The sequence below is a fragment of the Coregonus lavaretus genome (assembly GCF_964263955.1).
Source record: "Coregonus lavaretus genome assembly, contig: HAP1_SCAFFOLD_1501, whole genome shotgun sequence".
Lineage (NCBI taxonomy): Eukaryota > Metazoa > Chordata > Actinopteri > Salmoniformes > Salmonidae > Coregonus > Coregonus lavaretus.
In genome coordinates this window covers 1-13,563 of record NW_028157117.1, presented here as the reverse complement: position 1 = coordinate 13,563, position 13,563 = coordinate 1, and the positions used below count along the sequence as shown (strand labels likewise).

At 41.8% G+C, this 13,563-nt stretch overlaps 1 protein-coding gene across 1 annotated transcript in view; it reads left to right on the top strand.

The window, feature by feature from the left end:
- LOC311125793 (uncharacterized protein) overlaps positions 1-4,066 on the top strand; it is a gene marked incomplete at both ends in the record, with an annotated part of 35,425 nt that extends 31,359 nt beyond the window's left edge. The window contains 4 exons of the mRNA XM_084199827.1: positions 1,841-1,898; positions 2,263-2,591; positions 2,711-2,853; positions 3,966-4,066. Of these exons, the coding sequence (XP_084055953.1) occupies positions 1,841-1,898; positions 2,263-2,591; positions 2,711-2,853; positions 3,966-4,066 (631 nt within the window). The remainder of the gene's footprint in view (positions 1-1,840; positions 1,899-2,262; positions 2,592-2,710; positions 2,854-3,965) is intronic.
- Positions 4,067-13,563: the final 9,497 nt, after the last annotated feature.

The following is a 13,563-nucleotide window of genomic DNA, read 5'->3' as shown; positions in this document are numbered from 1 at the left end:
TGATTTCAGCATGCGTTGCTGTGCCAACTCATATTTATCCATACCACTGACTTCCTTTAATAACAACTTCCTGTCTGTATGTCTGTCTGTCAGTGGTTGGTGGTTCCTAACAGACCTTGGCCACGTATTCATTTGGGCACACCATAGCAAAATGTTTTACAACGGCAAATGAAAACACGTTATTCTTATTGGACAGGTACAGTTAGTCCCTCCCTGTTTCAGTTTGCTTTCTTCCATTTCGTGCCTAATGAATATGACCCAAATACTTGTGCTTGAATGAGATTGCCTGACTTAATGGAACCAATAGAATAGTCCTAAACGCTCAAAGTATTTGACAGATTTCCAATAGTTTTTAAACCCAGGTGTGGTTATTTGTTATTTTTTAAAGGATCCAGATACATACAGATTATTATACATATCTGTTATTTGTTATTTTTTAGGAAGAAGAAAGTGTCCCAACTATAACCAACCATTACATTTTTCTGTTCAAAAAATCCATGTAAATGTTGTTGTTGCTATCTTCCTCTTTTGATATTTGATATTTCCTGTGTGCTTGGGATAACCCCCACCTACAACAGGGTCAAAAGCAGTCAGCTTCGGACACAGACACAGGGCAGAGATACACTCCGAAACCAGTGGATTTGTCTTAGGTACTTTAAGGCACTGCAGCTATAGTCCAAAAACATTGTTGAAGATGTCTGATGAAATCTATGCTGAGCCAGATATGACCAAGAAGGTCAAGTTGGACAGAGGTGAGATGGAGGAGAGGATTGTGGATATCTACATCAGTGCAGACACCCTGAGAGACGGTGAGACCAGCACCAAAAGAGAAGAGACAGCAGACACTGCTCCCAATAATGGACCAGGAGACCAGTACTCAGGTAACACACACACACGAGCGCGCGCACGCACGCACACACACACACACACACACACACACACACACGCGCGCGTGCACGCACGCACACACACACACACACACACACACACACACACACACACACACACACACACACACACACAGAGCATGTCTCTTATAGGCCCCGTGTAGCTCAGTTGGTAGAGCATGGTGTTTGTAATGCCAGGGTTGTGGGTTCATTTCCCACAGGGGGCCAGTATGAAAATGTGTGCACTCACTAACTGTTAGTCGCTCTGGATAAGAGTGTCTGCTAAATGACTAAAATGTCAAAATGTCCACAGAGCCTGATAGCTCAGGGAAGATACCCTCTGGAGTTGCTGCAGTGTGTCTGGGGCTGCTGTGTGTTCTACTGGCTGGGATCATAGGCCTGTCTGTCCACTGTGAGTATAAGGCCCTCGTTCCATTCACTAGACTTGTTGCTGTGTGTTCTCCTACTGGCTGGGATCATAGGCCTGTCTGTACACTGTGAGTATAAGGCCCTCGTTCCATTCACTAGACTTGTTGCTGTGTGTTCTCCTACTGGCTGGGATCATAGGCCTGTCTGTACACTGTGAGTATAAGGCCCTCGTTACATTCACTAGACTTGTTGCTGTGTGTTCTCCTACTGGCTGGGATCATAGGCCTGTCTGTACACTGTGAGTATAAGGCCCTCGTTACATTCACTAGACTTGTTGCTGTGTGTTCTCCTACTGGCTGGGATCATAGGCCTGTCTGTACACTGTGTGTATAAGGCCCTCGTTACATTCACTAGACTTGTTGCTGTGTGTTCTCCTACTGGCTGGGATCATAGGCCTGTCTGTACACTGTGAGTATAAGGCCCTCGTTACATTCACTAGACTTGTTGCTGTGTGTTCTCCTACTGGCTGGGATCATAGGCCTGTCTGTCCACTGTGAGTATAAGGCCCTCGTTCCATTCACTAGACTTGTTGCTGTGTGTTCTCCTACTGGCTGGGATCATAGGCCTGTCTGTCCACTGTGAGTATAAGGCCCTCATTCCATTCACTAGACTTGTTGCTGTGTGTTCTTCGCAGGTCACCAGAATTTCTACTTTTCTATTTAAATTACATATTTACCTTACCTTTGGATGTGGCTTGGCAACATGACATTCTTGCTGCACAGCTCAAATTTACCGTAAATAACGTAGATGTAGTTACTATTCAACTGTGCTTTAGCAGTTCTGACGTTATGTAATTTAGTGAGCATCTTCTTCTCTTTATTGTTGTTGCAGATAACGGGGTCTCAAAGAGATTCTTAGCTTATGAAAACAAATCAACTGAAGAGAGAGGCCAGATACAGACCAGCTACAACACCCTGACTAAAGAGAGATACCATCTACAGACCAGTTACAACACCCTGACTAAAGAGAGAGACCAGCTACAGACCAGCTACAACAACCTGACTAAAGAGAGAGACCAGCTACAGACCAGCTACAACAACCTGACTAAAGAGAGAGACCAGCTACAGACCAGCTACAACAACCTGACTAAAGAGAGAGACCAGCTACAGACCAGGTACAACAACCTGACTGAAGAGAGAGACCAGCTACAGACCAGCTACAACAACCTGACTGAAGAGAGAGACCAGCTACAGACCAGTTACAACACCCTGACTGAAGAGAGAGACCAGCTACAGACTGAGAGAGAGATTCTTAACAGGAGGCTTACCAATCTCAGTGAGTAAACCTACAGTAATACATTATCATTAATCCCACACACTTTATAGTGTGTCTGTATTCTTTCATTAAGTGTTTAGTGTGATAAGTTGAAGAAAATTCATGTTTTCATCTTGTAGAACAAACTTGTCCTGAAGGATGGCAGAAGTTTGAATCCAGTTGTTACTTCCTGTCTACTGAGACTAAAACCTGGAAGGAGAGCAGAGAGGACTGTCTGGTTAGAGGAGCAGACCTGGTGATCATAAACAGCGATAAGGAACAGGTGAGAGAGAGACTAAGAGAGACAGAGAGAGGCAGAGAGAGAGAGAGAGAGAGAGAGAGAGAGAGAGAGAGAGAGAGAGAGGGAGTGAAGAAGTATATATGATGAAACTTATTTACATTTACATTTAAGTCATTTAGCAGACGCTCTTATCCACAGCGACTTACAAATTGGTGCATTCAACTTATGATAGCCAGTGGGATAACCACTTTTCTTCTTTTTTTTTTTTGGGTGGGGGGGGTAGAAGGATTACTTTATACTATTCCAGGTATTCCTTAAAGAGGTAGGATTTCAAGTGTTTCCGGAAGGTGGTCAGTGACTCCGCTGTCCTGGCGTCGTTGAGGAGCTTGTTCCACCATTCGGGTGCCAGAGCAGCGAATAGCTTAGACTGGGCTGAGCGGGAACTGTGCTTCCGTAGAGGTAGGGGAGCTAGCAGGCCAGAGGTGGATGAACGTAGTGCCCTCGTTTGGGTGTAGGGTCTGATTAGAGCCTGAAGGTAAGGAGGTGCCGTTCCCCTCACAGCTCCGTAGGCAAGCACCATGGTCTTGTAGTAGATGCGAGCCTCAACTGGAAGCCAGTGGAGTGTGCGGAGGAGCGGGGTGACATGAGATAACTTGGGAAGGTTGAACACCAGACGGGCTGCAGCGTTCTGGATCAATTGTAGGGGTTTAATGGCACAGGCAGGGAGCCCAGCCAACAGCGAGTTGCAGTAATCCAGACGGGAGATGACAAGTGCCTGGATTAGGACCTGTGCCGCTTTCTGTGTAAGGTAAGGTCGTACTCTGAGAATGTTGTAGAGCATGAACCTGCAGGATCGGGTAACCACTTTGATGTTAGCGGAGAACAACAGGGTGTTGTCCAGGGTCACGCCAAGGTTCTTTGCACTCTGGGAGGAGGACACAATGGAGTTGTCAACCGTGATGGCGAGATAATGGAGCGGGTAGTCCTTCCCCGGGAGGAAGAGCAGCTCCGTCTTGCCGAGGTTCAGCTTGAGGTGGTGATCCGACATCCACACTGATATGTCTGCCAGACATGCAGAGATGTGATTCGCCACCTGGTTATCAGAAGGGGGAAAGGAGAAAATTAATTGCATATATATTTATGTTTCTTAACAGACATTTCTCTTCAACCTCAAGAAGAGAGTCTGGATTGGTCTGACTGACTCTATTAATGAGGGGTCCTGGAAATGGGTGGACGGCACTCCACTGACCACAGGGTGAGAGATGATAACTAATCTGTCAATAAGGCTCCATTCAATATTTTTCTATACAGGTTAACAAAGTTAACTTTCAGCAGAAAAGTTTCTGCATATTATTTATGATTGTGATGATCTAACTGTGATGTCTGATGGTTTTTAACCCTGTAGATACTGGTATTAACCATGATATCTGACTGTTTTTAACCCTGTAGGTACTGGTATTATCCATGATATCTGACTGTTTTTAACCCTGTAGGTACTGGTATTAACCATTATATCTGACTGTTGTTAACCCTGTAGGTACTGGTATTAACCATGATATCTGACTGTTTTTAACCCTGTAGATACTGGTATTAACCATTATATCTGACTGTTTTTAACCCTTAAGGTACTGGTATTAACCATGATATCTGACTGTTTTTAACCCTGTAGGTACTGGTATTAACCATGATATCTGACTATTTTTAACCCTGTAGGTACTGGTGTTAACCATGATATCTGACAGTTTTTAACCTTGTAGGTATTGGTATTAACCATGATATCTGACTGTTTTTAACCCTGTAGGTATTGGTATTAACCATGATATCTGACTGTTTTTAACCCTGTAGGTATTGGTATTAACCATGATATCTGACTGTTTTTAACCCTGTAGGTACTGGTATTAACCATGATATCTGACTGTTTTTAACCCTGTAGGTACTGGTATTAACCATGATATCTGACTGTTTTTAACCCTGTAGGTACTGGTATTAACCATGATATCTGACTGTTTTTAACCCTGTAGGTACTGGTATTAACCATGATATCTGACTGTTTTTAACCCTGTAGGTACTGGTATTAAACATGATATCTGACTGTTTTTAACTCTGTAGGTACTGGTATTAACCATGATATCTGACTGTTTTTAACCCTGTAGGTACTGGTATTAACCATGATATCTGACTGTTTTTAACCCTGTAGGTACTGGTATTAACCATGATATCTGACTGTTTTTAACCCTGTAGGTACTGGTATTAACCATGATATCTGACTGTTTTTAACCCTGTAGGTACTGGTATTAACCATGATATCTGACTGTTTTTAACCCTGTAGGTACAGGTATTAACCATGATATCTGACTGTTTTTAACCCTGTAGGTACTGGTATTAACCATGATATCTGATGGTTTTTAACCCTGTAGGTACTGGTGTTAACCATGATATCTGATGGTTTTTAACCCTGTAGGTACTGGTATTAACCATGATATCTGATGGTTTTTAACCCTGTAGGTACTGGTATTAACCATGATATCTGATGGTTTTTAACCCTGTAGGTACTGGTATTAACCATGATATCTGATGGTTTTTAACCCTGTAGGTACTGGTATTAACCATGATATCTGATGGTTTTTAACCCTGTAGGTACTGGTATTAACCATGATATCTGATGGTTTTTAACCCTGTAGGTACTGGTATTAACCATGATATCTGACTGTTTTTAACCCTGTAGGTACTGGTATTAACCATGATATCTGACTGTTTTTAACCCTGTAGGTACTGGTATTAACCATGATATCTGACTGTTTTTAACCCTGTAGGTACTGGTATTAACCATGATAACTGACTGTTTTTAACCCTGTAGGTACTGGTATTAACCATGATATCTGACTGTTTCTAACCCTGTAGGTACTGGTATTAACCATGATATCTGACTGTTTTTAACCCTGTAGGTACTGGTATTAACCATGATATCTGACTGTTTTTAACCCTGTAGGTACTGGTATTAACCATGATATCTGACTGTTTTTAACCCTGTAGGTACTGGTATTAACCATGATATCTGACTGTTTTTAACCCTGTAGGTACTGGTATAAACCACAGCCTGATAATGGTGGTGGCCAAACAGAAAATGGTGAGGAGGACTGTGTTGAGATACGTGAAGATCAGAGTCTTCTGAAGGCATGAAATGACTTGTCATGTAACAGGAAACTCAACTGGATTTGTGAGAAAGTGGTTTAACATCACCATGACAACATACTGTAACACATACAGTAGCCCTCACAACTCTCTCTCGCTCTCTCCCGCTCTCTCTCTCAAACCGACACTTACAAACATGCACAGAAGTGTAGATGCACGCACATACACATGCACCTATTGTTTTATTTGTTTGTATAATATTAATAAAATTGCTAATTATTGTAGCTTCCTGTATACCAGTAGTTTTTTCCTCAGATTGTAGCTTCTTTTATACCAGTAGTTCTTTGACAAATCAACATTACATTAGTACATTTGACTTTGTGCACACTGCATGCGGTGCATTTCATCATTTCCAGTTGAAACATGTTAATCTTAGTATCTAAAGATATTTTTTTTAAACGGTGCGTCAATCTAGGTAACATAATAAAAAAATCCCCATCAAAATCTGTCAGTTTAAGATGGAGATATATGGGTTGTTTACATGGGCTGCGTCTCAATCAACCACATCCGCCGATATCACCCTTCCTCATCTGCGGTGGAAGGTGCCCGAGCTGAAGAGGTGTTGGTCAGACCATGAGACATACCAAAAATCGGTCTTCTCTCAAAAATGTCTGTAGGGTCCGAAGCGGTTTGGCCTACAAACTAACATGACCACTTTGTGGAAAGGGGAGATTCAATGTCCTACAATGTCCTAGCAGGTCCACCAGCTTCCTAATTGAATGTGATTGAAGACTTAGAGCAGTTTCACCTGCAGTTGGTCACTGATAGAGATCATAACAGTACTGAGAGGACATACACACACACAAGCACGTATGCACGCACGGAGACACGCACACACACACGAACATATTTAAAGTTCCCCTTTAAAACTTCTGATTAAAATGCAGACATAGTTTTCCACAGTTTCTGTCCCCTTCACCGTGGAAACGGCCAACAGAACCGGAGAATCGCAGATTCACTTCTTCCTTCCCTGCCAGCATCTCCATGGTGACTGGGGGCGGCGCGGCCAACGGTACGGTGAGCCTCATGACACCCGCCAGTACCCCGTCAGGAACGCATGTGAGAGACACAGAGAGAGAGAGAGAGAGAGAGAGAGAGAGAGAGAGAGAGAGAGAGAGAGAGAGAGAGAGAGAGAGAGAGATTCATACGCTTATGAATGAGGTAAATTATTAATACTCACACGTAATTCCTCACTGAATTAAACAGGGACATTGATAGTGTCTGGATTAGTCTGACTGACAGAGAGAAAGAGGGGACCTGGAAATGGGTGGACAATACATCACTGACCACAATGTGAGAGATAACAATCCGGCCGTAGGACTCTAACCAGTTCAACAACATCTGGGTATGATTAATAATGTTCTGTTTACCACAGTGTCTGACTGTCTGGTAAAAAAGAAAGTAGCTTTTTGGTCTTATTATACTGTTAGGCATAAGACTAGCAGTGTGTTAGGGTTAGGTTTACTATCAGATTTGAAGAAGATAAATGATAAAAATAGGCAGGGTTTGTGACTTTGCAATTTGGCCAGATAGTGACAACAGAGAAATAATGGTATTACAGACTTGTCTATGGGCTTTTTCTCAACTCATCAGGAGAGGAGAGAGGAGGAGAGGAGATAGGAGGAGAGGAGAGAGGAGGAGAGGAGAGAGGAGGAGAGGAGAGAGGAGGAGAAGAGATAGGAGGAGAGGAGAGAGGAGGAGAAGAGATAGGAGGAGAGGAGATAGGAGGAGAGGAGAGAGGAGGAGAGGAGAGAGGAGGAGAGGAGAGAGGAGGAGAAGAGATAGGAGGAGAGGAGATAGGAGGAGAGGAGAGAGGAGGAGAGGAGAGAGGAGGAGAGGAATCAAAGAACCACACATTTAGATGAGGAATAAGAAAACTAAGAGAATGACAGAAAGAAAATCAGAATAGTTATGTTAAGAGTGTGTAGACAGACCTCACTGGGAACACACTGGTTCAATCAACGTTGTACACACTTCATTTCAATGAAATTACGTTGAACCAATGTGGAATAGACATTGAATTGACGTCTCTGCCCAGTGGGACTTTGATCTTTGATTTTTTTTAATTAGGAACATGTGATTTGCCATAGTCTTACACAGTGATCATTTTCAATGCTCTGAAAGTAAAGTATTAAAGAAACATTGACCCAGCAGGTGTACCAGCTTCCTGATTGAATGTGATTGGATGTGACCTGAACACAACAGAGGGTAGAACAGTACTAAGAGGAAACAAACGCACCGAAGGCAGCCACATGTGCAGGCAAGTATGCAGGCACCCACACACTCATACAATCAGAGACACACAACACAGAAACACATGTTTTAACTTCCCCTTTTAAACCTCTGATAAAGACGCAGATATACATTTCCTAACTCTTCACACTGATGTCACACACATAAAATGACCCTATATGGCCATCAGTGGCTGGCTACAGAGTACAAGCCATTATGTTAATTCCTTATGAAAGATGCCACAAACAGGGCTTGCAAAGTATAACTTCCTGCTTGATGTTGATTGGACACATTCTATCAACTGTAGTGCATCACAGACAGAGATCAGAGAGGTACCTGGTGGGGAACACATCAGACCAACTATTTAACTACTTGTCAGTACAGTTAGAATCATTCAGTAGATTTTACCATGAGGAGTCAGTTAGAAAGGTAATCATACAGTAGCTATTACCATTAGGAGTCAGTTAGAAAGGTAATCATGCAGTAGATATTACCATTAGGAGTCAGTTAGAAAGGTAATCGTACAGTTAGTTCAGATGGATGACTACATCAACAACCAGGTAACTGAGGAAAATGAGAACAGAGCAACGAGGAGAGTGAAGACTGAGACCCATCACTCAGGTAACAACTATATCACACACACACACACATTGACAAAGACTAACACAACACTTGACACAAAAGCACTGAAAAATGCTGATAGCAAGTCTTAGTGGAAACATTTTTTAAATAGGATTTTACCTTTAAAAATATGTACAGTACCAGTCGAAAGTTTAGACACACCTACTCATTCAAGGGTTTTTCTTTATTTTACTATTTTTTACATTGTAGAATAAAAGTTAAGAAATCAAAGCTATTAAATAACACATATGGAATCATGTAATAACCAAAAAAGTGTTAAACAAATCAAAATATATTTTGCCTTGATGACAACTTTGCAAACGCTTGGCATTCTCTCAACCAGCTTCATGTGGTAGTCACCTGGAATGCATTTCAATTAACAGGTGTGCGTTCTTAAAAGTTAATTTTTGAAGGGCTCTTTGTTTTCATGTACAAGATATTCTTTCTCCACCTTTTGGGACCTTGTCACAAAAAAATTGATTGGCTTAAACGCATTAAGGAGGAAAGAAATTGCACAAATTAACTTTTAAGAAGGAACACCTGTTAATTGAAATGCATTCCAGGTGACTACGTCATAAAGCTGGTTGAGAGAATGCCAAGAGTGGGACTGACCATCCATGAGTTCAAAATGGTTGTTTAAACCATGTTTTGAGGCTACACAGTGTTTGTTTACAATTACAATGGAGTAAAAAAACATCATATTTTTCATGACAGTTGAACTAAGCTCATGAGGCATTTATAAATTATAATCATTAAGAATCTATGGGTATATATAAAAATATTGATGTAGCAACTGCAGATTCACCCTTTAATGTAATGATGTGCTTCTAACATGTTATACTGATACAGTAACTTCCTCTAAAGCAGCTGTGAGAAACAGTCCTCTCGTTGCTGATTATGTCACACCCTCAAGTTTGTGCACGTTTGTGTGTGCTTGCGTGTGTGGGGGCATGTTTGTGTACGTGCTTGCTTGCTTGCTTGAATACGTGAGTGTATGCATGCATTTCAATGTGTGTATGTGTAAATGTGTGTGTGTGTGTGTGTGTGTGTGTGTGTGTGTGTGTGTGTGTGTGTGTGTGTGTGTGTGTGTGTGTGTGTGTGTGTGTGTGTGTGTGTGTGTGTGTGTGTGTGTGTGTGTGTCGGGGGTGGGTATGTGTGCATGTGTGTGTTCTCACATCAGTGTGTATCTCCTCAGGACCTGAGGATTCAGGGAAAAGACTCTACAGGATGGGTGCTGTGAGCTTTGGGATGCTGTGTGTTCTACAAGTCACTCTCAACATCTCCCTGAGACTAGTCTGGGAGTGTATTGTTATCTAATCATTACACTATATCAGACTTTCACAACAAGGTCCCAAATGCAGATAACCCACTGGGTACAGATGTCAATTCAATGTCTATTCCACATTGGTTCAATATCATTTCATTGAAATGATGTCGAAACAACGTTATTTCAACCAATGGGGAGTGGTGTTATCTGTGTAATTAAGTCCCTCCTCTGTTAGACATGTTTAAGGAACTAGCAAACCACATTCAAGATATTCTGTCCACTTTTAGCAGACTGTCTAGACTCTTTGTTTTTAACGCCTGTCACTTACAGTTACAGTAAGACATTTTATTTAATCAGTAGCTACAGTGCATTCGGAAAGTGTTCAGACACCTTCCCTTTTTCCATATTTTGTTACGTTACAGCCTTATTCTAAAATTGATTAAATAAAAACATTTCCTCATCAATCAACACACAATACCCCATAATGACAAAAGTGAAAACAGGTTTCTATAACTTTTTGCAAATGTATTAAAAATAAAAACAGAAATACCTTATTTACATAAGTATTCAGACCCATTGCTATGAGACTCGAAATTGAGCTCAGGTGCATCCTGTTTCCATTGATCATCCTTGAGATGTTTCTACAACTTGATTGGAGTCCACCTGTGGTAAATTCAATTGAATGTACATTATTTGGAAAGGGACACACTTGTCTATATAAAGTCCCACAGTTGACAGTGCATGTCAGAGCAAAAACCAAGCCATGAGGTCGAAGGAATTGTCCGTAGAGCTCCGAGACAGGATTGTGTCGAGGCAAAGATATGGGGAAGGGTACCAAAAAGATTTCTACAGCATTGAAGGTCCCCAAGAACAAAGTGGCCTCCATCATTCTTAAATGGAAGAAGTTTGGAACCACCAAGACTCTTCCTAGAGCTGGCAGCCCGTCCAAACTGAGCAATAGGGCGAGAAGGGCCTTGGTCATGGAGGTGACCAAGAACCCGATGGTCACTGACAGACCTCCAGAGTTCCTCTGGGGAGATGGGAGAACCTTACAGGACAACCTTCTCTGCAGCAATCCACCAACCAGGCCTTTATGGTAGAGTGGCCAGACGGAAGCCACTCCAAAGTAAAAGGCACATGACAGCCCGCTTGGAGTTTGCCAAAAGGCACCTAAAGGATGCTCAGATCATGAGAAACAAGATTCTCTCGTCTGATGAAACCAAGATTGAACTCCTTGACCTGAATGCCAAGCGTCACGTCTGGAGGATACCAGGCACCATCCCAACGGTGAAGCATGGTGGTGGCAGCATCATGCTGTGGGGATGTTTTTCAGCAGCAGGGACTGGGAGACTAGTCAGGATCGAGGGAAAGATGAATGGAGAAAAGTACAGAGAGATCATTGATGAAAAAACCTGCTCCAGAGAGCGCTCAGGACCTCAGACTGGGTTGAAGGTTCACCTTCCAACAGAACAACAACCCTAAGCACACAGCCAAGACAATGCAGGAGTGGCTTCGGGACAAGCTAGAGCCCAGACTTGAACTCGATCAAACATCTCTGGAGAGACCTGATAATAGCTATGCAGTGACACTCCCCATCCAACCTGGCAGAGCTTGAGAGGATCTGGAGAAGAATGGGAGAAACTCCCCACATACAGGTGTGCCAAGCTTGTAGCGTCATACCCAAGAAGACTCAAGGCTGTTATCGCTGCCAAAGATACTTCAACAAAGTACTGAGTAAAGGGTCTGAATACTTATGTAAATGTGATATTTCAGTTTTAGATTTTTTATAAATATGCTAAAATTAATAAAAAAGCAAAAACTGCTTTTTCATTATGGGATATTGTGTGTAGATTTCTAAAATAGTGAAGGGGTCTAAATACTTTCCGAATGCACTATTATGTATCAATCCTTTCCAGATAACAGATGCATCAAAGACTGAAGAGAAGCATTTTTCTCTTTATAAAACCAATGCAGATGCAGAGAGAGACCAGCTACATACCAGATACAACAACCTGACTGTAGAGAGAGACCAGCTACAGACCAGATACAACAACCTGACTGTAGAGAGAGACCAGCTACAGACCAGATACAACACCCTGACTGAAGAGAGAGACAGGCTTCAGAAATTGCTTTGTGGTCAGTGAGCTGGTTATCATATTTTCCTTTATCATAATGTCAATTTGTTAATTGAGATCTAGTCCAGTGAATCATGGAAAATAAAATGTGATGTTTATTGTTCTGTATCATATTGTATCAGTGTTGTGTTGTGTTGTGTCATCAAACAGAGAAAACCTGTTGTTTTGATGGATGGAAGAAGTTTGACTGCAGTTGTTACTTCCTCTCTACTGAGGAGAAAACCTGGGAGGAGAGTAGACAGCACTGTGTAAACAGAGGAGCAGACCTGGTGATAATAAACAGCAGAGAGGAACAGGTGAGAGAGAGAGAGAGAGAGGGGGGGGGGGGCGTGTAGATATGGGTGTGCAGGGGGTAGATATGATCAAACAGTGAGCTCCAAAATTATTGGGACGGTGACAAATGTTTTGTTGTTTTGGCTCTGTACTCCAGCAGTTTGGATTTGAAGTGATACAATGACTATGAGGTTAAAGTGCAGACTGACAGCTTTCATTTTAGGGTAATTTCAACAAATATCGGGTGAACCGTTTAGAAATAAAAGTACTTTTTGTACCTAGTCCCCCCATTTCATTGAGACAAATTCACATATGTCTACTTAAGTTACAGACACATATATCACACACCCCCAAGATTCGCTAACCTCTCACCATTACAGTAACAGGAGAGGTTAACGTGTCTTGGGGGTGTGATATTTGTTCATCTTTACCTTTCTCACTCATCATTATTCACAGTTCATTCAGCACTTTCCGTAATCATTAAGTGTTTAGAAACATATTCTACTCTTATTTACAATAAAAGTGACTCCAGAATGACACAATACATTATTTACCATTAATTTCAATTAGTCACGAAATATTCTGAAACACAACCAAAACAAACAGCAAATGCATCCAACAAGTTTGTAGAGTTAGAAGCTTGATGTGGTCATTGCGTGCTAAGAATATGGACCAAATACTAAACTTTGACTACTTTAATACACATATAATTGAATTTGTCCCAATACTTTTGGTCCACTAAAATGGGGGGACTATGTAAAAAAAAGGGCTGTCATTTCTAAAGGGTTCACCCGATGTGGATGAAAATACTGAAAGCTGTCAGCCTGCACTTTAACCTCATAGTCATTTTATCATTTGCTGGAGTACAGAGCCAAAACAACCAAAAACGTGTCAATATTTTGGAGCTCACTGTATATATATTTATCTTTCTCAACAACAGGAGTTTATCTTAAATCTCAAGAAGAGAGTCTGGATTGGTCTGACTGACAGAGAGACAGAAGGGACCTGGAAATGGGTGGATGGACCAACACT